We start from the raw sequence: 22,573 nt of genomic DNA on the forward strand, positions 1-22,573 counted from the left end.
TCCGCCACATTTACTCCTCAGATCAACCCTGCTCCAAAGGTCTTCATAGCTTGTTGTGAAGAGATGAGGGATCTGAGGCTCAGAGAAGTTAAGAAACTTGCCTGAGGTCACACAGCCAGCAAGTGACAAAGCTGTGATTTTAACCCGGAATATTGTAACACCTTAACATACCCCTTCTGTGAGGGGTGGGGGTTAGGAGACAGTCATTGGATCCCTAATGGAAAGCAAACTGTGAACCCCAAGACAGTAGGAATCATGCTGTTTTGCTCTATCCCCAGTATCCAGCACTGGACACTGGAACAGAAGCCTGGAACAGAGTAGGTGTTCAATAAATGTCTGTCGAATAACAAAAAACAGCAATTAATTGACTATCTTTTGTCAAATCATACAGTTTCCTATTAATATATCACTAAAAGAGATTTATTACATTAGTGTCTGTAAGAGGATTTGTATAAACGAAGTCAGAAATCAGAAAAGAAAAAAGTTCTGATATCTGGGGTGGGAAACAGTTACTTTACTCACAAAGGCAGGGGGAACCAACTTTATGGTTCTCAAGAATTCCTTATAACTTACAGCTTGCAAAGATCAATGGGACTCGCAGAGGGGATGGACTCCCACTTTGGCCTCTGCCTTAGGGCTATATTTGGGGGCCTGCCTCAGTTTCTCCAAAGAGAGTGTCCTACAGGTGCTGGTGCTTTAGCAGGTAGCATCCAAAGCCCAGAGTTCAGGCCAAGTCCTCTGTTTTGGACCCCTCTCCCCAAGCCCCCAAAGAAGAGAGACTAGTGGCAGGTAGGAGAAAGGGTCTGGAAACCCAGAGCCCCTCAGAGGCCAGGCAATTTTGTTACTGGTTGGCCCCATTCTAAACAGCCCTGAGGATCTAATTATTGGTAAACTCAGCTTTAAGCAAGCATTATAATAGACAGAATTGCAGGTTAAGGCCAGCTTAAAGTAAACCTGGTGTTGGCATGTTGGGCTCTCAACAAGAGATGAAGTCTTGTTTCTGCCCCAATTGTTACGTTCTGGGGCCTCAAGCTCTAGTTCGGTTTGGGTTGATGCCCCATGCACAGCTGCCTGGTAGCCACCTGCTCGCCATGTTCCAGGACAGAGAGGTTGAAGGCCACCATAACTGACTTCTGTCCCGCTGACCTGGGCGAGGGGTTGGTGGGGGGATGTGGGGGGCAAATCCACTGGCTCAGTGTGGGCAGGGTTGGGGTGGGGGTAGGGGTCCGCACCCTGTGGGGGCTGCATTTCGGGGGTATCAGAGGAGGAAACCTCCCACCTAGGGCGGACTCAGCTGCGTCAGAAGGTGAGTGACACCATCAGGGATGCCGGGCTGGGGACCCAGTGGGGCGTCAGTGCCCAGGAGCTTTGAATGCAGGAGGAGCTCACGGGCGAAGACTGGCTCCACCTGTCAGGGTTGGGGGTGGGGGCAATGAGCCAACCCTCTCCATTTCCAGCCCGCAGCATTCCCGGTGGGAAGTCACAGCCCTAGTGACAGCCCCCTCCCCACATCCATTTTTCAGGCAGGATCATACGACCAAAGGGTCATACATGGGGGGGGGCTGGGACTGGGAGGAGTAAGTGAGGGGCCTTTTTGAGGGTACTTCAGGGTGTGGCTCTCCTGCTACAGTGGAGGAAGTGACTCACGTGGGCCATGATGAGCCGCTCCTCAGGCTGGTCTGTGGGGCCCGGATACTCTTCACCAAAGCACAGGCGGATCTGGTACTCTGGCTCCGGGTGGCCGTCCTGCAGGTGGGCACGCAGTTCTACGGGCACGGAGATTGTGGGGCTGGGCCAAGACCAGGCATCCTTCCTAGTGCCTACCTTGTACTTACACCCATGCCCACGTCCTGGAAGCCCACATCCCCATTGTCTTCCCGTGCCGTGTGCCTACTTCCACGTCCCTATGTTTGTCCTATGTCCCACATCTGTGTCCAGTTCCAGTGCTCATGCCCCTTGCCTGGTGCCCCTGTGCTCACTCCTATGCCTTTATGTCCACTGCACGCCCACTGCCTTTCATCTATCTTGTGCCCAATGACCCTGATGACCACCCTATGCCCAGCGCCCTATGGCAACTCATGTACCCAAGTCCCATGCTTATGCTCCACACCCAACGCCCAATCCTGTCCCGCGCCTACACTCCGCATACGCCTATGTCCATATCTGTGCCCAGCCCTCCTGGCGCCCATATTCTCTCCCTCTCTCTCCCAGTGCTTCTGTGCCATATCCTTTGTTTCGGTGCCCACCCCATGCCCGACTCCCTTAAGCCCATTCCCCCACGCCCACATCTCGCGTGCCCACTCTCCTCTGTCCACGTTCCTTTGCCCGCCCTGTGCCTAAGCGCCCCGGGCCCACGCCACTCTGCCCCATTCCGTCCGCCGCGCTGCGGTCGCGCTCTTACCCTCGAGGAATCGGCGCGTGTCGAGCAGCTGGCAGGTGCGCTCGCGCTCCAGCTTGTTGGGCCGGGCGCGGTGCGGGGCGAGCGGGCCTCGCCAGTACACGCGGCCCTGGCACAGGCGCTTGGCGAACACGCCCTCGGGCGCCACCCACAGCAGCACGCCGCGCTCCAGGTGCGGCAGCAGGCGCCGCAGCACGTGGGCGCCGGCCGGCGGCTCCGGGAAGCGAAGTTGGGCGACGCGCGGGGGCGGCCCCAGCAGGCGCTCAGCGGCGCAGGCGGCGGCCACCCGCGGGCTCAGACAGCAGCCCTCGGCGGCGCGCGCCGTGGCTTCGTGCACCAGCGCCGCGCCATAGAAGAGTCGCACGTGCAGCCAGCAACCTGCCGGGGCGGGGACAGAGGGGGCGTGGGCCCGGTGTCCCCCACATCACAGCGGGCAGGGGACCCGGAGATCCTCCCGGCCCTCACCGCGGGAATTTGGGGCGCTGCTTCCCAGAGATAATATAATCCTAGTAGTAGTACTAAGTCTTCGTCCTGAACAATAGCTTGCAGTATAAATGAGCTGATAGTCGAGCTGCGCGGTTAAAAGCACAGGCTCTGGGGCCGTCTATATAATAAGGGCATGACCCTGAGGCCTTCCTAGCCCAGATCTTTGGGATTTTAGGAGCTTCCTTCCAGCAAAGATTTATACTTGTAGAAATAATAACAACAGCAACAGCAATAACAACAACCTAGCAGCAGCCTCCCATAGGAGGCGCAGTGGTGCAGCTCAACGGTTGGGGCTCTGGAGCAGGCCCCTGGATTCTGTTCTCTCATTGCAGCTTCGGAACTGTGACCTGTTAGTAAGTTTTCCAGGGTTACTAGCTGTGCGACCTTGGGCAAGGTTCTTAACCTCTGTGTCCCAGTTTCTGCATATGTAAGTGGGGACAACAGCAGCATCACAGGGCTGCGGGGAGTGCTGAGAAGGATGCCTGGTGGAAACGAAGCCCTAGGCAATTGTTAGCTGCTGTTGTGGTTGTTGTGAGGAATCTGGGCTGGGTGCTTTGGGTGGGAGACAGAGGCTAGCTGGCCTCATCCCTGGGCCCTGCTCAGTTCTGTACACTGGTCAGAGGGTATAGCCTTTAGGTTTCTTACCAGGGTTGCTGAAGTCTTCCGAGAGTGTCAGGCTCCAGAGGTGTTCGGGACCCCGTGCCTGGTACCCTGGGGAAGGAAAGAAAGCAGCCAGGCACCACCTCACCCTGGCCCCCTCGATCCCTAGATCAAGGAGGAGGCAGGGGTGGGTAAGGAGACCCAGTCCTTACTGTGGTCAGCCAAAGGGCATGGAAGGAGAGCGGCTGGTGGCAAGGAACCCTGCTGGGCCAGCCTGGGGGGCTGCTCCTTGTCTTCATCCTGTGTGGCTAATCTGGAGCCATCCTGAGCATTGGGAGAGAGGGCTGTGAGGGTAGGAGAGGAGACCCGTGGGCCACAGGAGTTCCCAGACTATCCCTACCGGGGCAGAGGGAGGTCTGTGCAGATCGAAGGCCAGCTGGCGTCGATAGGAACTTTGAAGTTTCAGAGGGCATGACTCTCCACCCCCCACCATGGAGGCAAAGAGTCGATGGGGTGATAGTTGTAGGCGATAGGGTCAGAGATGGGTCACTGTGACAGGCAGAGAAGAGCTGGGGCTGAATGCAGAGGTGAAGGAGCTAGAGTTGATAGAGATGAGGGGACAGAGCCATGGAACGGATGCTGATGAGGGCACTAGGGACAGTGGGATGGATCAGAGCTGATGGGGGTGGGGTGAGGGCATAGCAATGAACCATAGGTATGGGGGCATGGTGACGGGGTGGAGACCATAGAGGTGACACAGACAGAGTGATGGAGATAGAGCAGATGATGGTGACGGGAGCAGTGAGGGAGCCCACGGTGATGGAGGTGAAGGGGACACGGTGATGGAGCTGGGTCCAATGGGGTGCTCAGGGGTAGAGTGATGGGCCCAAGGATGACAGGGGAGGGGTGAATGTGAAGAAAGTAGGGTTGATGCAGACAGAGCGATGGAACTGAAGATGACAGGCTGATGGCAAGAGCGAGGGGGCCAGGCAAACAGGACGATGGAGCTGGGCATGGTGGAAGGGACGGAGCAGAGGTAACAAGAGGTAGAGCCAGCAGGAGGATAGGGACAGCGATGGAGCTGGGGCTGCTGGAGGGATAAGATAAATGACTGTGCTGGAGACCACAGCCAGAGAGGGTAGGGCCAATGGGTGCCTCAGGTGACAGGTGACTGAGCTGACAAGGCTGCAGGGGCTGGAAGGACACACTGACCTGGCCTGGTCTGCAGGTGGGCTCACTCACTTCCCCAGGGGGTTCCTGCTGGCTCGGGGGAGTGCCCTCCTCTTCAGGGGGAGCACAGGCCCTGGTGGCTGGATGGAGAAAGAGCAGCCTGTTGTTCCCTGGGCCCCAAGAGGAACCCCCTCAACTGAGGTGACCCCAGACAAGAGGACCCCAGCTCACTGCATAACCTCAGATAAGACCTACGTTCTCTCTCTGGGCCTCATTTTCCTCCTTTTCAAATGGGGGGGGGGATAAGTTGAGATGGTCTAAGGGTCCTTCTAAATCGACCAGCCCATGAGTTTAAGCTCACTGAGTCCACCACCTCCCATTTTACTGATGAGCAAAGTGAGGTCCTTACTACCCAGGGATCCATCCTCGGCCACTGCCTCCAGGGGCAGGATAGTACCTGGGCCATGGGCACCATCAGACACAATCTGGTAGACCTTGTAGGGGTTGGAGATGTCCAGTTGGCTGCGCTCACGGACCTCACGGAAGTCGGCACTCTTGTTGAGGGCGCAGCGGAGCCGGGTCTTCCAGGTGGAGGGGTCCTCCTTGTCAGTGCCCTCCAGGTGCTTGCCCTTGTATACGGCCCAGGCCTGGAGAGGAGCAGGGGAACGTGCAGAGGGATGGCTGGGGTAGGGGGCTGGTGCCATGCAAGGGGATGAGGAGCTGCCTTGCCTCCCACCCTCTTTCTCTCTCCCTTTTTCCTCCTTCCCTCCCTCCCTCCATCCAACAGGTATTCTTTGAGCTCCTATTATGTTCTAGACCCAAGCTAGGGATGGGGATTGAATGGGGAACAAGACAGACATGATCCCAGCTCTCAAGGAACTCAAGCCTAATGAGAGAAGACAGCTTCAATCACCTAAACACAAATAACTATGTTTCAAATTATGGATTGTGATAAGTAAAATAAATAAATAGGGTGATGGGATATAAAATAATGGCAGTGGTTTGCTATCTGGAGAACCATAAAACTAAATCCCTATCTATTTCCACACACGAAGTAGACTCCAGATGATTTAAAAAAACCAAAGGTAGGAGGTAAAGCTATAAAATCAATAGAGAGTTATAAAGGAGAAAATCTGGGGCAGAGAACACTTCTTAAAGGAAACTTAAAAGGCATGAACTATAAGGCAAAAAAGAAAAAGAAAAAAATTACAAAGTCTGAAATCAGCAAGGGGCTAAGATCCAGAACATGCAAGGAACTTCTGCAAATCAGCAAGAAACAGCATCCCCTAAAGAAAAAATTCTTATCAAAGGATAGTAATTGATTGATGGTTTACAGAAGCCCATGAGCATATGAGGAGGTGCTTAAACTATTAGTGTCAGAGAAATGCAAATAAAAATGTGAGATATCACCTCTAAACTGACTAAATTGAGCAAGTTGGATAGTGCCAGGAGTTGGTGGGGATGTGGACACTGCTGGTGTGCATGGAATGGGAGCAGTACTGCTGGATGGTAATCTAGTGAAATGAAATAATATAAACATGACCTGGGAACAGAAATCCCAATTCCAAAGGAATTCTCACAGGGGTTCCTAAGAGGGGTTCCTGGTTGAAGAAATCCACAGCAGCATCGTTTGTGGTACTGGGAGCTGGAAGCAAACTTGTGTCTATCCCTAGGAAAGTGGATGGGGGTGTGAATGTGATGGATGCCCACTGTAGAGTCTACGCAGCATCTAGAAGCAACAGAGTAGATCTACAGAGGACGAGAACAAATCTTCAAAGCACGGTTGTGAGTGAAAAAAAAGTAAGACAGCATGAGATCTACAACACAGTAGGATGTGCACAAAGTAAGAATATACCCCAAACAGCAATGCCCGCTTTGCAAGAGTACATACAAACCAAAGGTATTCATAAAGCACATTGGAAGGATCATGTGTTATAGTAGAGGGACTCACTAAATAAAAATAAAAATAAAAATCAGGGGCTACTTTAAAGAGGGTGATCAGAAAAGGCCTCTTTGAGGAAATGACATTTGGCTGAAGTCTGAAAGAAAAGAATGGAGCCTGACAAAGAGCTGGGGGAAGGGTGTTCTAGATAAGAGGAACAGCAAGGGCAAAGGACTTGAGGGAAAGAGATGGATAAATCTGAGCAAGGGCAGTGTGTCTGGAGCAGTGTCGTCACCTTTGAAGCCATTAAGAGAGATAGTGCTTACATTTAGCACAACCAGGGCCAAGAGGGACTTAACTGATGAATTGCACTCAATCACTGTCTTCAGAGACTCCAGGTCTAGTGGAAACATAGACACCGAAATAGAAAAGCCACAGATCCTTTGTCAATGCCAGGGGTGAGACCTTTTGAGGCTTGATTTTGTTGTCTGGAAATGTTGTGTGTAGGTGTCAATAATACCTAAACTCATGTGGTTGTGGTGGGTGTAAGATGAGCTGGTGTATGTAATGTGCTTAGCACAGTGCCTGGCACACAGTCGGTGCTTATTTATTACAGCATTTATTCATTGTATGAAGGTATTTCAAAAAGTTTATGGAGAAATAAAATTAAGAGATAACACGAATCTTTCCATGAACTTCTTGAAGTATCCTCATATTAAAGATACTCTAGGGATGGTTAGTTAGCTCAGTTGGTTAGAGCGTGTTGTTATAACACCAATGTCAAGGGTTTGGATCCCCTAATGGCCAACTATCCCCCTCCCCAGAAAAAGATACTCTAAATCAAAAGGTAACAAGATACTATCACCATGACAAGAGGGATCTTCGTCTTGTTCACTGCTCTGTCCCCAAGCAGAATAGTGCCTGGTACACAGGAGACATTCAATAAACGTTGAATGAATTGAGCCAGGCCTTAAAGGGTGAGTAGGAAGTTGAGAGGTGAAGTGACACTCCTGGCAGAGGGAACAGCTTGAGCAGAGGCCTGGAGGTGTGGAAGGGCATGGTGCATTCAGGGAGCAGCGAGCAGCCTGGCGTTGCTGTTGCTGGGTATGTGTGTCTGAGTGTACGTGTACAGTCGATTCACGTTATTCTCAGTAGTTATGTTCTATAAAGTCTCTGCAAACATTGACTTAGGGAATATAGAACTGTTGCTCCTAGAGGAAATACAGGGCTAGGTTCCTACAAGCCTTTGGTCACACCGTTTTCATCAACAGATCAATATATAACCTGTTTAATGTGTTTCTGTTTAAGGACACTTTATTTAATATATACTGTTGATTCATTAACTTGAACTAGTGGTCAACAGCACTATATCTCATGGCTGAACAAAGTTTGTTGAACATACATTTTCTCCAAAAGGCACATCACAACCTTGCCATACTCAAGAACACTAGACAGCTCTTCAGCAGGATGCTCGAGGATCCTTTTACACAGTGAAGTCACCAAGAAAAAGCTCAAAATAAATATATATATTTCAAAGTGGCATTAATAGACTGCAAAAAGGGCACTTGTTTACAGTAGGAGAGCCAAAATAAGAAGGCAGAGAGTTGCCTTGTTTGACCTCAGTTTTGAATGTTCTTGTTGGGTGACAAATTGTTTGTCATTCTGTACTTATCTATGAATGGCCGCAAACATGACTCAAATATTGATTTTGGGATTACAAATAAATTTTAGCGAGTAGGAGAATTTGCAAATATGGAATCCACAAATAAGGAAGATCAACTGTATGTCGTGGGAGAAAAGGAAACACGAATTAAGGAAGAAGCAATAGGCTGAAGCCAGATCTACAATGTCCTTGAAAGCCAAGCTGTATGCCATGGGCTTTGGGGCTCCAGAAGGGTTAGGAGCCAAAGAGTCACATGTTTGTGTCAGTGGTGGATTTAGGGATGGGTCAGAGCATCTAGAAATATGGGGAGAGCCAGCTCCCAGAATCTCCCTCTGAACAACAGCGTATAAGTTTTAAGAGACAGACCATGCAACCACCCTTACTGAGCACTTACTGAGCACCTACTGTGTGCCAGGCACTGTGCTCAGAGTCACCATCCTCAAGCAGCTCATGGTCTACTGGGGGACAAAGACTCATACCAGGCACATAAAATTCACAGGGGAAATGTTTCCAATGGGGGAAGAAGGAGTCAGGGATGACTTCGGAGAGACACTGAGTTGGAGTTTAACAAATGCATTGAATAAACGAAAGTATCAGGGAAGGCTCTCTTGAGGAAGAGATGTTTCAGCTGAGGACGATGGGAGATGGCCAAGTGACGGCGAAGAGGAGAAGGTGTTGCAGGCAGAAGGAACAGCGTGTCCAAAGGTCTGATGGTGGTAGACACATGAAGCGCTTAGAAATGGAAAGAACTGAAATTGCGGAGGGGAGGGAGTGGAGAGAGACGAGGCCAGGGAGGGACATTTCATGCAGGGCTTTGATGCTGAGGTGAAGAGTTGGGAATTTACCACAAGAACAATGGGGAGCCATAGGAGGATTCTGAGTGGAGGAGTGTCGAGACCAGATTTGCATTTAGAAAGATGCCTCTGGAGGACTGAGGGGTTGCTGAGGGACTGGGGGAAGCAGGGAGCCCAGCAGGACACTTCAGTTGTCCTATGAGAGAGGTAGAGATGGGTTCGGGTAGGTGGACTAAAGAGATAGTCTGCAGGGATAGCCAGCAGCAGGCCTTGGTAATGGGGTAGAATGAGGTTGGAAGAGGGGGAGCGGCCAGGGTTTAGGTGCCTGGCTCTGGTCCTGGTACCCAGGTGGCAGAAGGTAGTGGGGGCAGGTAGATGAGTGTGGTATTGGGGATGTGCTGAGTTTGAGGGGCCTGGAGACCATCCAAGAGACAATCCCCGGGAGGCAGCTAGACCAGCAGGCTTGGGGCTTGGAGGGGAGGCCCGAAGCCTCTATGCTGAGGCCATGGAGGGCGAGAATGGAACTTGAGGATGGAGGTCCAGGAGTGAGTGTTGGGAGCCCCAACAGAGGAGGGGACAGGACGGAGGCTGAGAAGCAGGGGCCTGGGAGGTAGGAGGAAAAATGAGGGTAGGAGCAGAGATTCTGGAAACCAACTGAGTGTTTCCAAGGAGGAGGGAGGGTCCACCAGGTGCGGACCCACCCAGGAGTCAAGGAAGATGAAGACAGTGGTGCACCCTTGGATTTGGCAACTAGAGATATATTAGCAGGAGGAACAGAAGCCAGACTGGGGAGGGGACTGGGGAGGCTAGAAGAAGGGGGTTAGGGAGGAGGAGACTCTCCAGGGGATTCACATCGTGAAAGAGGAGGCAAGGCCAGAGAAGGAGCTGGAGGTGACTTCCATGTTTAGGGTGGCTGCTTATCGTTCAGGGGAGAGATCCCAGAGTTCAAATGTTCATGAAAAGGAGCCAGTTTGGAGAAGGTTAATAATGATGGCCAGGGAAAGGAAGGTCATCCTTGCAGGAGGTCCTTAAGCAGAGCTGGTGCTGGGAGCACAGACAGGTTCCCAAGCTGCAGAAGTTAGCAGTTTCGGGGGCGGGAGGTTGAGGGGATTCCCAGTCTAATTTCCCCGCGGAGTAGGAGGAGAGGTGCAGATGGTGCCGCTCACCGCAGGCCTGGCTGGCTCTGTTTTAAGAGGGTGTCTGAGGGTCTCCTATATATGGTGGACACTACCCTCAACCCTAGAGGCCAAGCGAGAGTGACACGAGGTCGCACAGCTCCTAGGTCGTCGGGCCCTGGGGCCGTGCGTGTCCCGAGTCCTCTGTCGCCTTACCCTGAAGAGCGCCGCGTCCTGCTGCGCCTGGTAGCCCTGCTTGGCTACGTGCTTCCAGGGGATGCGGAAAAGGGTCTTGCCCGCGTCCTCCCAGCGCAACCCCGCGTAGCGCCCGCTCTCGATCTGTGCCACCAACCAGTCGCGGAGGCGCAGAGGACCCCCGGCTCCCGCCATGGGTCGCCTGCCGTGGGGACGCGATGTTTCGGCGGGCGGGGGGGGGGGAGTGCGCGGAGACTGGACCCGCGCGCGTCCGGGGATCACAGGGCCACCTGGATGGTGCGCGGAGGCGACGAAAGCGAAAGTCTGGGCGGATGGGTTTCACTTTCCATTCTATCCCCTCTCCCGGGAGGCCCTTTGCCTTCGCCCCTCCCGGTGGCAGCCTGGCCTGGAGGGCGTTGGGCCGCGCGTAGGGTGCAGCGAGGGGGACGCCGTGGGACGCCACGACCCACCGGAGCGGACGGGGTGGGGTAGCCTGGGCTCAGCCGGTAGCAGGAGGAGGGTCCCCAGGGGCACCCAGAGACGCAAACTTGTCCCGCCACTGCACCTGTTGTCTGCTCTTCTCAGCCCACCTGGAGACTAGTCCTTCTCTCGTCAGGACCCGGACTATGGAGGTTAGAAAGGCATAATGCTTCCCACACTAACTCCCGTCAGAGCTGGGAGGCAGGGCCTGGTCTTCCAGGCAGACTCCTGACCTCCATCCCACACCTGCAGAATCAGACTTTCAGGCCAGGAAGCCCAGGAACCTGCCTTTCAACAAGTTCCCACATGGGTTTCTGGTGCGGGTTGTCCACACTTATTTCCTTAAATATTGGGAATCCGCATTTACTAACTGCTCATCACTGTGCTGGGCCTGGCTAAACCCTTTCCGGCAGTGTCTCTGTTGGTTCTGGCAGCAGCACATGAAGTGGGTGTAATTATCCATCTTAATGTTAAGGCTGAGGCTCACAGAGGTTAAAGCCCTGTAACAAGGTCACAGAGGTAGTGGGTGGGCGAGCCAGGATCCAAATTTGTCTCTCTCTGTCGGCCAGAACCCAGGAGCCTAAACAGTGACCCACACTGCCTCCTGACACTACACCCGGAGTTTATGGGTTCCTGGTGGGGTCTGTGACCCCTTGAAAGTATATGTAATTTTTTTTCACATCTGTGCATTTTTCTGGGGGTTATATCTTTCATTAAATTGCCAAAGGGGAGTTGTGATATGAAAGAGGTCAGGTAGTTCAGACTGCTCTACGTGGACCTTCCTGTGTATGTGGGAGAAATGAGCCTCTACTGCAGTGGACACAGAGATGGGTGACCAGTCACCACTGGCCAGAGGCTGGAAGCACTGTCCCTCATGTGTACCTATTAGGAAGGCTTTCACCTTCTCTTCCCCTGCCCCCATATTCCAGCAGCCACCTGGTTCTGACACTTCTAAAGACACAGCTGGGATTCAAACTCAGGCTCGTAAGGCTCCCATGGGGACAAAGCATTTCATATGGTTAAATACAAAAGTAACAATTACATTGAAGTAGGACTCTTTAGGGTGTCAGATGATCCCTTCATTTTTCTAGGTGATGCAGGGTAGTAATTAAGAGGGTGGGGTGTGCAGTCGGACTGCCTGAATTCATACCCCAGCCCCACCGTTTGCTAGCTGGTGATCTTGGGCACCAGCCTCAGTTTCCTCATTGGTTAAATATCAATATGTACTTCATAGGGTTGCTTGAGGATTAAATGAGATGCAGGAAAGTGTTTGGCACAGCACCTGGAGTGAGTGCTCGGTAAATGAGTGGTATATTGCTGTTGTCAAGTCAGAGTGTGGTGAGATAACGATGGACCAGGGAGAGAAACCATCTTGAAAGACCTGGAACACCAGATCAAGGTGCAATGTTTTGTCCTATAGATGATGGGAGCCATGGAGGTTTTTAAATAAGGGAAGGCACCATCAGAGACGTAAGGGTGTTTTAAAATGGGTAGGTGATGGTACCACTAACTAGCCAGGAGGACCGCATCTTTGAGGAGTCACCTTGCTCTTCATACTCAGGGCCTTTTGATTTTCCTGTTCTCTCTGCCTGGAATGCTTCTGCCAGATAGCACTCTCTCACCATCTGGATATATTTTCCTGTTTATCTGGTGTCTTCCCCACCAGAATGTCAGCAACACAAAGGCAGAGGTTTTGCTCATTGCTGTGTCCCTAGTGCCCAGAACAATGCCTGGCACACAGTAGGTACTCAGTGAGCATTTGTTGAATGAATGAGGCATAGGAGGTTGAGCGGCAGGTGAAGATTTTTTTGTTTATCCCCCTATCCCAATGCTGGAATCTGTGCTTTTCCCACAGCCCTGAGCACAGTGCTTGGTGCATAATAAGAACGCCGTACAAGTGCCTATTGGGTTATAGCTATTTCAGACTCTTCTCACTTCCGGTTAATTTTAATTTAGGAAAAATCAGCTCCAATGACCTCTATTCATCCTCGAAGTTAGTTGCTGCTTTATAGGGCTGCCCTGGCCTTTAAACTCTTGGTGTGAAGGATCATTCCCATTGCTGAGGGGTGGTCCTCCTTGCCAGTAAGCTCCCAAACCAGAAGGAGCTACTTCCTAACAACATGGTACTCAGACTGACTAAGTTCACATCCGACCATCCCTGCTTTAGCTGTGTGTCCTTGGGCAAGCTGCCTCACCTCTCTGAGCCTCAGTTTCCTCCCTGAGGATTAAGTGAGCTCATGCAGTAAAAGGTCAGGTGTGAGGGGGGCACTACCTTGCCTTACTAACTAGTATTTGTGAATAGGGAATGGGAGGGAGTTGGGGTGCAGGAGAGGATTCTGGGAGGGAAGGGGCCCTCAGGAAGGTGGAGGGGGGCTCAGAGAGGTGGAAGGAGGTTCACGGAGAAGAAGGGACACAGGGGCCTTGTCAGAAGACTAGGGCTCCGGGAGAGATATACTTGGGGTACTTGGTGGGGGGCGGGTAGGAAGAGAGGGGCGCGTGGTCCCAGAGTTCAGCTCTGCAGGCTGCCGTCCTGGAGGGTGGTAGGCTCCTCAGGCCCCTAAGGGATGCAGCTCCCTCCTGTCCGTTTCCTGCAGGCGCCTGGCCCGTGGTAGCGTCCTGCGGCCCTGCCTTTGCTGAATGACTGGGACGCGCACTCAGACGGGCAGCTTCTGTGTCTCTTTAATATCCTCCAGGCTTGTCCAACCTCAACTCCCACCCCCACCCCGACTCCCGCCGTCTTTAAGGGTGGAGGCCCGGGGCCCCCTCCCCCAGGCCAAGGACTAAGGCACCAGGTGGCTGCAGCAGGCCGGCCGGACACAGAGACGCGCAGATGGAGGACACACTCACTGCAGACGCAGACAAGCAAAGGCGGGCATCGCGGGCGGGGACCAGGCCGCCGCGGGCTCCCGCAGCCTCTGGGCCCGTCCTGGAGGCCGCGGGAGACGCAAACAATTCCCGAAGGGGACCAGTCGGGAGGAAGAGGGGAGTCACGGCGGGGCGGGATCCTCACTTGCCGCCCTTGCGGGACAGGCACCGCGGGAGGCAAGAGAAAGTCTGCTTGACGCGCGCCAGCAGCGGCAGCGGCCGGTGGGCTTCGCGCGGCGTGCGCGGCACCAGGCGCTGCAAGGCTCCCTCGGAGGCGCTCGAGTGCGGCGGGGCGGAGGCGGCCGAGGTCGCAGAGCCCTGGCGGCGGCGCTTGCATAGCGGCAGCAGCGCGCGCACCTCCTCCTCGTCGCGGAAAGGGCTGTCCCCGAAGCGCTCCTTCAGCTGCAGGCGAAGCTGGGGGGGGTGGGCGGGCGAGGGGGCGGGGTCAAATCCCGGCCCGCCCCCTCCCCATCCTCGCGACCTCTGCCCTGGCTTCCCACACCTCGCTAATCCCCTCCCTTCCTAAGCACCCTCTTGGCCTCTCTTCTCGGAGTTTCCATCCCCTCAGTGGGTCCTCCTTCCCGTCTCTGAGCCCCTTCCCTCTCGCTGAACTCCCTCTTCCAGACCTGCTAAAGTGACCCCACCTGCCCAGTGAGGACCGCATTAATCCCTCCCCCCTGTGCCTCTGTGTCCCGTGGTCCCAACAACTCCACTCACACAGGGCCTCCTCCTTGCCTGCCTAAGGCAGCCCCGCAGATAAGCCTCTGGGTACCACCCGCTGAGAGCCTTTCTGCGGGCCTCAATTCCTGACATTTCCACGTGCCATCTACCCAAGAGGTATAAGAGAAGGAAATGTTTTGGCCTCATCAAAGACCCAGTGGTAGAGTAGGACATGGACAATCCTCCCCAAGGGGTCACTCAAATGCTTTCAGGTTCCAGGCAGGTAGAGCAGGCAGTAGGGGTGCTGGGAGACCTGGTCAAATGGAAGGACCCACTGTTCGGTCTAAAGGCTTTCAGATACTAAATTTGAAAAGAAAAGAAAACACCTGGCTGTTGGAAGCAACTACACCTTGGAGCTGGATTAGCTCAAGGGCCATGAGTTTGAGACCTCAGAAAAATCTTCTGCCAGGTTTGAAGCACAGACAATTCTTTCCCCTCAGTGCTCAGTTCAAATGGAAAGAAAGATCTCCCACCCCAGGCTCAACCCAGCTCCTGCCCCAGGGTCCCTACCTTCCGGGAACTGCCCCAGCCAAACTCTTCAAGCTGCTGCCTAAAACCTGGGTTGGGATTGGCGATGGGCCGGGTGGCTTTGATGGCTTCAAGCACGTCCAGCCAGCCTAGGCCCGTCACAGTCATCACATATGCTGTCACAATGGTGGTGCTGCGGGAGATACCTGCAAAGCTGGGATCCCCACAAGCCCCAGGCTTTAGGTAAGTCCCAATCTCCTCCATGCCCCGCCTCCCACAGGGACTCCATCCCCACTTCAGCTTTCCCACCAGTGCCTCCTGAGCACCAGCCATGAGGAACCTGTCAGGACCTATCTTCCCATCCCCGAGCCATTGCCCACGCTCTTTCCTCTGCCTGGAGTATCCTGTGGCATTCTCCCACATCAAAGGCCTGAGTGAATGAAACATCATTCATTCGTTCAACAAACATTTCCTGAACACCTGTTCTTTTTCAGGTACTGGGGATATAGTGGGGAATAAAACACATGGTCTCTGCTGTCCTGGAGCTTACAGTATGATTGGGGGAGACAGACACTAAGCAGAGAAACAATTTCAGATAGTGATAATTGCTTTGAAGATGAATCTGGGGCTAAGGGATCCACATAGGAAGAGACATTAATCTAATGTGGGGATGCAAAGAATGGCGAGCATTAGGGAAGGGGTTCCTAAGGAAGTGACATCAAGCTGAATCTTGAAAGATGGGCAAGGGTTAGTTAAGAATGTTCTGGGTAGCATATACCAGAGGTGGAAGCCTGGAAGATTTAAAGAACGGGGAGAAGGTCAGTGCAGCTGGAAGGGGGAAGGAAGGAGACGGGGTGGGAGGCAAGGCTTGAGAGCGCCGGTCTCACTGCTGGGCTCTGGCAGAGCGGCAGAGCGGGCCTGAGCCTGGCATAGGATAGGTGCTCAGTGAGCAGTTACGCAATGAATGACATCAGCAGGGCCAGGGGCACCAGGGAAGACTCAGAGGTCCCCTCTCCCAGCTGGGGGTTCCCCACTGCCCTGCACCATTGCCTCAAAGGCCTGGAGGGGAGGAAGGGGAACTGGAACTATTGGAGCTTGCTGGGATACCCACGTGACCTCACCTGTCCCTCCCAACAGCTCTGTCAGGTCAACATTCTTTTCCCCATTTTCCAAATGAGGAAACTGATTCTCAGGGAAAACAGCTACTTGGCCATGGCCACATATCTGGTAAGGAACAGAGGCCTGATTGGAGCCTCTGGTGGGCCTCTCCCAGCTGAATGGTGGACTGTCAGGCATAGTGACAGGCTGGAGATCTCTCCAGGTGGGTTCTGCCTTCCCCACAGGATGAGTGTGTGTTAGGATAGAGGACAGTCACTTTCTCTCCCCTGTCTCCCCTCTCAACTCACCAGTGCACAAGGCAGTTCCCCCCATTGAGGCGGCAACAATGGATGAAGTTGATACATTCTTTGAAGTGCTTTTTGCTAGAGAAGAAAGCAATAGGGTAGGAAGCAGTGGGGGGCAGGTCTTTTAGGAGCTGTCCCCTCCCTGTTTATGGGATAGCAAGGGACAAAGAGCCCTGGGGGTCCTCAGGCCAGCCAGCACATGCAGTGAGTAGGGGTCAGTACTATAGTACGAGGTGGAGGTGTGGGTAAAGCAATGATGGTGGCATTTCAGGCAGCAAGGAAGGCCAGCAGTGGCACATCCCACCGTCTAGGCAGGAGCACCTCTCCAGTGGTCCTGTGGATCCTATTTTCACAGTGGGCTTATTTTGGCTTTTCAAGGAAATCAGTGGAAGGAGGCACAGGGGTCCCACTCTGAGGTCTGCGATGAGAGCATCTGGGAAGAATCATGGTCACAATGGGCTGGGAACAAGATTCCCAAGGGGCAGGAGTGTCTGTCTGGGTTTATGCCATATGGGGGAGCACTGCTGCTAATAATCAAACAAAAGTCCCATCTCCTGAGCCCTTGTTACACACCAGGCCCTGTCCTAGAGCCTCAATCTGTGTCACCTGATCTTTGAAAGCCTCCTTGGCTCTGATCACATTTCTGTTTTACAGGTGAGGCTCAGAGAAGGGAAGTAATTTGTCCAAGGTCACACAGCAAGTAAATGACAAAGCCTGGCCAAGAGCCAGATGTCTTAACTCCAAAGTCAGGAACAGGCTGAGCATGACCCTTTCAAATCTGCTAGCGCATCTAATCCCAAGAGACAGGGTACTTTCTCCATTTCATAGCTGAGGAGACAGGCTCAGGAAGATTAAGAGTCTTAGTCAGGGGCATACTGCAAGGGCATGGTTGAGATAGAGGCAAACTCGGGTCTGGGTGACCACTTGTGACAGCTTTCTGGCCTGAGTACTCTCTGTCCTCCCTTAGGCCACCTCCCCACATCCCTATCTGTTGGCCCATCCAGGAGAACTTACATGGGTACCTCAGGGGTATCGGCCACCGGGATGCGAAGGTAGGTGATATCCTGCAAGTACAAAATACACTCAGGCAGGGGGCCTTGCCTGCACCCCTCCTGCCCTGGCCAGAGCTGCCCAAGCACTGTGTGACCCCAGCCCAGTTCCTGCCCCTCTCTGGGCCACTGCTGTCCTTTCTGTCCAAAGAAAGGAGACACCATCTCTGAGGACCTCCCAGCTCTGACCATCATGTGATTCCAGAACCTTGTGAGCAGATGATGTCCTAACCTCTTGGGTGACTTGGACTCAAGGACTTGATAAAAAGAACGCAGTGACCTTTTACCTAATAGCTGGGAAAAGGATGCTTAAAGTGACTCCCTTCTGAATGGGGATTACAAATTACATAGTAAAAAGGGCAAAGCAGATTTGATTATCTTGAAAAGAAACAAAAATTACAAAAACAAGTTAACATTTCATAAATTACAGTTATAAAACTAAGTGCTAATTATTAGAATAATCGAGGAATAAATTGTCAGTAATTTATTCAACAAACTTGCTGTGACATCCTTTGCTTCATGCTTAACCTCCACACAGTATCGTAAAGATTATTTTTGCCTGTGTTCTGAGAACCACACTGCTTTCCTCAAGTACCTCCCTCAATACTCTGATATTCAAATGGCTCTTTTCAGGTGCCTTGCCCACCACTGGCCAGTGGTTAAAGGGCCACCGATTAGGTTCTCATTAGTTCATGGCTTTGTGTGAGATTCCAGCCCTTCTCTAACTCACTTTCCCCAAGGACACGAAATCCTGCCTCTTGCAAGGTTTACAGTTTCACTGTGCAACACATTTGGCTTTGGGTTTGCATGGCATTATCAAACCCTGACCGGTAAATTCACTGATGGATGGAGAGAGAGGGACGCTTGTAAGAGGGGAGGGCTGCTGGGGCAGGGGCCCCTTTGTTAGCAGTTGTTTCATTAGTAAATATATTCATGCCTTGACAACCTTCCCCATGCAATCTGGTGACTGCTTACTCCAAATACTTCAAAACAAGGCTGTCCTCTCAAGCAAAATCAGTCTTCATTTACCTGGAAATTTCTTCTTTGGATGACACTGAGAATCACAGATTATTAGAGGTTGCTCTTAGAGACCATCAAATCTGACACATGGGAAAACTGAGGCCCAGAGAGGAGAGGGACCCTGACTGAGGTTGCACAGCAAGTCTTGGCAGAACCTGGTCTTAATCTCAGATCTCCAGAGCCTTTTCCCACCCACAGTTCTTTCTCTTTAGTGAATAACACAGACTCTAACAGATAAGGAGGAAGGGGCTCTGTTTATGGGATAAGGTTATTAACTTTGTTATTATATCAGTTGTAATTTTTTGAGCACCTACTATGTGACTCCCAACTATTCAGTGAGGTAGGTACTGTTATAAAATTCCCATTATACAGATCAGGCAACTGAGGCTTAGAGGGGTGCAGTCCTGCACCCAGGGTCACAGATAGCAGAAATGATGACGATGTGAACTCGGGTCTCTTGACTCCAGCACGTGTGGTCTGGATTATCTACTTTCCTCCCCTGGGTCTTGACACCTTCATCAACCTGTCTGGTGGGGATCATGCTTTACAGTGTGCAAAGCATCTTCACCCTCCTGCAGTCCTGTTGTATCTTCACAACAGTCCAGTGGGGCCAACAGGCTGAGGGAGCAAAGGCCCAGAGAGGTGAAATCACAGCTCAAGGTTGCACAGCAAGACACAGCGTCCAGAGTCATCCATTGGAAATCATTCATCCAGTTGGGCAATGGGAAGCCCATGTGGGGGACCTTTTAAGGTCACTGTCAGATCTTTGGGGCCAGATGACCTGTGTTCAAACCCAGCTTCCTGGATGTGTGACCTTAGGTGAATTAATTTATCTCTCTGGGCCTCAGTTGCCAAATAGGGATGATAATGTAAAACAGTCCAGTGGTGAGGACTGAATGAGTTAGCATGGATCAAGAAGGCAACATAGGAGATACTTAATAGCACATAGTAGATACTCGATAAATGGCCTGCAGCCCACCCTCCCCACCCGCGAAGTGCTCTGGGATGGGGGTAAGGAGTACCTGCAGCAGAGGCTGGGATGACTCATGGATAGAGATGATGTGTGTGATCTTATTCCGGCCCAGCTGATCCGGGTCTTTGGCATCTGAAAGAAACAGGATACTTGAGCCAATCTGGAAGGTGTGACTTATTTGTTCTCAATGGTCAAGTGCAGAGGGAGCTCCTGCCAGCTCCCCTCCTCTCCCTTCCCACTCCACCTTGGCTCACCCTCTGCTGGCTCCCTGCTCCATCCCCACCTCCTGCTCCAGGCCTGACAGATCCTGTCACTCCCCTAGGCTTCAGTCTTGCCTCTGGGGCACCCCCCCCAGTAACAGCACAGCACTTCGCAGGCATTGCTTATACTATTTTCATCCAAAACACCCTACTTAGCAAGTCCTTTGACACAGAAATTCTACTTCTAGGAATCTTGTCTACAGAAGCATGTGCTCACACAGGAAACCGTGTATAGAGGATGATGTTCTCTGCAGTACTGCTTATATCAGAAATAGTTAAAAAATGGGAACAACCTAATGTCCATCCAAAAGGGACTGGATAAATAATGGTATATCCATAGTTTAATATTGTGCAGCCATTAAAAAGATCTCTATGTGCTGATGTTTAAGGATGTCAACAATATATTTTTAAGGGAGGAGCACAGCTTCCAGAACGGTATGCAAAATAGGTTTCCGTTTTTGTTTTAAATATTATATCTGTATCTACAAAGATATATGAAAAACGACCCAGGGATATACCCCACACTACTATCAGCGGCCATCTCTAGCGGCTGTATATCCACTGTGTGTAGACCTTTCACAATCAGGATAAATAATACATATTTCCTCTTTCTATGTCCACTTCCTTCAACAAACATTTACTGAGTGCTTGCTGTGTGCAGCCTTTGGCTGGACACTGGGGGTCTGGGGTCACCTTCGTGGCTCCTGCCCTCATGCTACCTACACACTTAAAGAGGTTCAGACCTTACTTAGCCAGATACTCACAGAAATCAATGTGGCATGAGCTGCTGCGGTAGCTCCCAGGAAGGAAGGGACCAGGGTTTATGAGGCTGGAGCACCTGAGCTCCTCCCCCTCTGAAGCTTTCTCTGACTCCGCAGATGGAAGTGACTTTTGCTACCTGAGTCCCCCAAGCCCCAGACCGACCTGTCTCTTAGCACGTTTCCTATTCTGCAGCCAAAGGTCTGTGTTCAGATCTGCCTCCCTACCACCGACCTGGAAGCCCTTGAGGGCAGGGATGGGGTGTCTATCCGTCTGTGTCCCTTCCCCCTGGTTGAATATCGTGGAAGGGCGAGACGAGAGATGAGGAATGCGAGAGATGCAGGCTCGCCACCCTTCGGCACCAGCCCACCCCACTGCTCATCTCAAGGCTCCCATGGGCGGTGGGGTTGGTGCTCAGACGCTGCTTACTGGAGGTCCCAGCCCCAGTTTCCAGAGACCTCTCCTCTGAGGAGGAGGTTGTGGGGGAAAGGGTTCCCAGCTTCCCAGCTAGAAGCAGCACCCCCAAACAGACCTCACTCCAGAACCTCAGTGCCAGAAGAGCCCTTAGAGGCTGGTGGGCCTTGTGCTGAGGAGGAGGCTGAGGCTCAGAGCAGGTGCACACTTGCCCAGGTCCACAGCTCAGGTCCTGAGACCTTTGCTCTGTCCCTTTGACCTCGTGGGGTGACATTGGTGGAAGGTTGAATGGGGGGGAGGATGGCAGTGTCAGACCCCTACTGCTCCCTCCATGTCCTGTCAGGCCTGGGACACTCCCCCACCCATGTACCCACTAGTCCTCCATGAGCCCTTGCCCCTTCCAACCAGTTATGGCTTCCCTGCCCCCAGCCCCATTCCTGAGCGCATCTAAGGTGCGTGGGCCAGAGCATGAATGGTGGACACAGGCCTGCGACAGACAGAATGCCATGGCCTTGGGACAGAGTGGGCAGTGCTCACCAATGAAGTTTCCAAGGTAGAGTCCAGGAAGTACCTATAGGAAGGACAGGCAGGGGTCAGCGGGGCAGGGGCTGCACCCTCTTCCCACCCCGGCAGCTGCGAGGCCATAGCCTCTCACTGTCCCCTGAAGGGTGTTTGGACCTCGGGACTCAGGGAGCAATCTCCTACCTCTCAGGGGGCTTGAGCCTTCTGTGAGAAGAGTCTGTGACTCTGGGGGGGAGGGGAGGGGGCAAGTTAACCACAGGGAGGGACCAAGGAAGGCCACCTTGGGTATGATGAGAGGGAAGAAGAGGGAGGCTGAGGGGGACAGTGGAGGCAGTGGTGGAAAGCCCTGGGGGAGAGATAAGAGGAGCACAAAGGAGTGGGGCCAGGAGAGAGGGGGACCTGCAGGGTCAGTGGGGGAGGACTCTGGGATGGAGGCAGGCAGGAAGCCAGGGACAGGTGGAGGGTCACGCAGAGGCAGAGGGGCAAAGGGGCAAAGGATAGAGCAGCAGCGCCAGAGAGAGTCCGGGGAGTCAGAGACAAGGGAGAGACACAGAGAGGCAGAGGAGCGGACTCACTGAGCTGCACAGTCTGGAGTGACAGAGAGCCACGGAAGACCTAGCCAGAGATACAGTCACAGCAGGAAGGAGAGGACAGAAACAGGCAGAGACAGAGACGCAGAGAGGCAGAGTTAGAGACAGACACAGGCAGTCTGGGAGTCACAGCGAGACAGAGATGTAGCCACTCAGAGGCTCAGAGCGGGACCCAGAAGGTCGGGGGCGGCCAGGGGAGGGCTGCGCGGTCCCCGCCCCCCTACCTTGGTCATGCCATTCCCCATGATCCCGGGGGCGGGGGTCCGGGCGCACCCCCAGCTCGCCTCCCGGACAGCGCTCGGGTCACAGCTTCCCTGATGGCCCGGGCCCGGCGCCTGCAGCGTGGCGGGGAACGGGGCGCCCGGCGTCCGCGGCCGTGCCCAGCCCTGCCCAGCCGCCGCCGCCGCCGCCGCCGCAGGCTCCTCCTACCCCGCGGTCATGTGCGCCCCCCGCTGCGGGTCGAGGCGGGGCCCGGACAAAGCCCCAGTGTGCCGGGCGCACGGCCCGCGGGACAACGGCGGCTTGTTGGGCCGCGTGGGGCCGCCACCTCCGGGGGGCGCTCCCCCCACCCTGGCACCGTCAGGCGCGGGCGGATGGGGACATGTCATAAAGAGTCCCCCCGGCCGGGGCCCAGAAGCTCAGATCCCAGTTGCAGCTCTACCCGGACCTTCCTGCGGGCCCTGGGGCAGAGCACCCAGCTCTCCCCACTGGGTTTTCTAGTAGAAACGTGATGGGGGCTGGACCTTG

General features: G+C 53.4%; 2 protein-coding genes across 5 annotated transcripts; both read right to left on the reverse strand.

Moving 5' to 3' along the window:
* Window positions 1-1,279: 1,279 nt before the first annotated feature.
* LOC134372322 (interferon regulatory factor 4-like) lies at window positions 1,280-10,498 on the reverse strand. Its single transcript, XM_063089821.1, has 8 exons — window positions 10,325-10,498; window positions 5,112-5,301; window positions 4,697-4,794; window positions 3,697-3,808; window positions 3,530-3,595; window positions 2,402-2,776; window positions 1,648-1,766; window positions 1,280-1,408 (listed from the first exon to the last, which is right to left on the reverse strand). The coding sequence occupies exons 1-8, from the start codon at window positions 10,496-10,498 to the stop codon at window positions 1,280-1,282; spliced, it is 1,263 nt and encodes a 420-aa protein (XP_062945891.1).
* A 3,075-nt stretch (window positions 10,499-13,573) lies between these two features.
* On the reverse strand, window positions 13,574-22,216 carry LOC134385184 (dual specificity protein phosphatase 15). 4 transcript variants are annotated; one of them, XM_063107104.1, is made up of 7 exons: window positions 22,051-22,216; window positions 19,331-19,413; window positions 17,254-17,303; window positions 16,561-16,672; window positions 16,243-16,317; window positions 14,879-15,050; window positions 13,574-14,062 (listed from the first exon to the last, which is right to left on the reverse strand). In XM_063107104.1, exons 1-7 carry the CDS (start codon window positions 22,069-22,071, stop codon window positions 13,790-13,792), a joined length of 786 nt encoding a protein of 261 aa, XP_062963174.1. In that variant the 5' UTR covers window positions 22,072-22,216; the 3' UTR covers window positions 13,574-13,789. The 4 variants fall into 4 exon arrangements, with proteins under 4 accessions (XP_062963174.1, XP_062963182.1, XP_062963190.1 ...); XM_063107112.1 differs by lacking the exon at window positions 16,561-16,672 and adding an exon at window positions 21,252-21,285; XM_063107120.1 differs by lacking the exons at window positions 16,243-16,317; window positions 16,561-16,672 and adding an exon at window positions 21,252-21,285.
* Window positions 22,217-22,573: the final 357 nt, after the last annotated feature.

Source organism: Cynocephalus volans, chromosome 1, assembly GCF_027409185.1.
Source record: "Cynocephalus volans isolate mCynVol1 chromosome 1, mCynVol1.pri, whole genome shotgun sequence".
Taxonomy (NCBI): Eukaryota; Metazoa; Chordata; class Mammalia; order Dermoptera; family Cynocephalidae; genus Cynocephalus; species Cynocephalus volans.

Excerpts from the sequence above, each read along its gene's own strand:
- LOC134372322 (XM_063089821.1), bottom strand. The coding sequence starts at position 10,498 with ATGGCGGGAGCCGGGGGTCCTCTGCGCCTCCGCGACTGGTTGGTGGCA. Across the intron at positions 3,809-4,696 it reads CCACCTGCAGACCAGGCCAG|GATGGCTCCAGATTAGCCAC; the intron begins GTCAGTGTGTCC and ends CCCAATGCTCAG. Across the intron at positions 1,767-2,401 it reads CACGCGCCGATTCCTCGAGG|AACTGCGTGCCCACCTGCAG; the intron begins GTAAGAGCGCGA and ends CCGTGCCCGTAG.
- LOC134385184 (XM_063107104.1), bottom strand. The coding sequence starts at position 22,071 with ATGGGGAATGGCATGACCAAG. Across the intron at positions 19,414-22,050 it reads TGGGGAATGGCATGACCAAG|ATGCCAAAGACCCGGATCAG; the intron begins GTAGGGGGGCGG and ends TGTTTCTTTCAG. Across the intron at positions 17,304-19,330 it reads CATCCCAGCCTCTGCTGCAG|GATATCACCTACCTTCGCAT; the intron begins GTACTCCTTACC and ends TTGTACTTGCAG.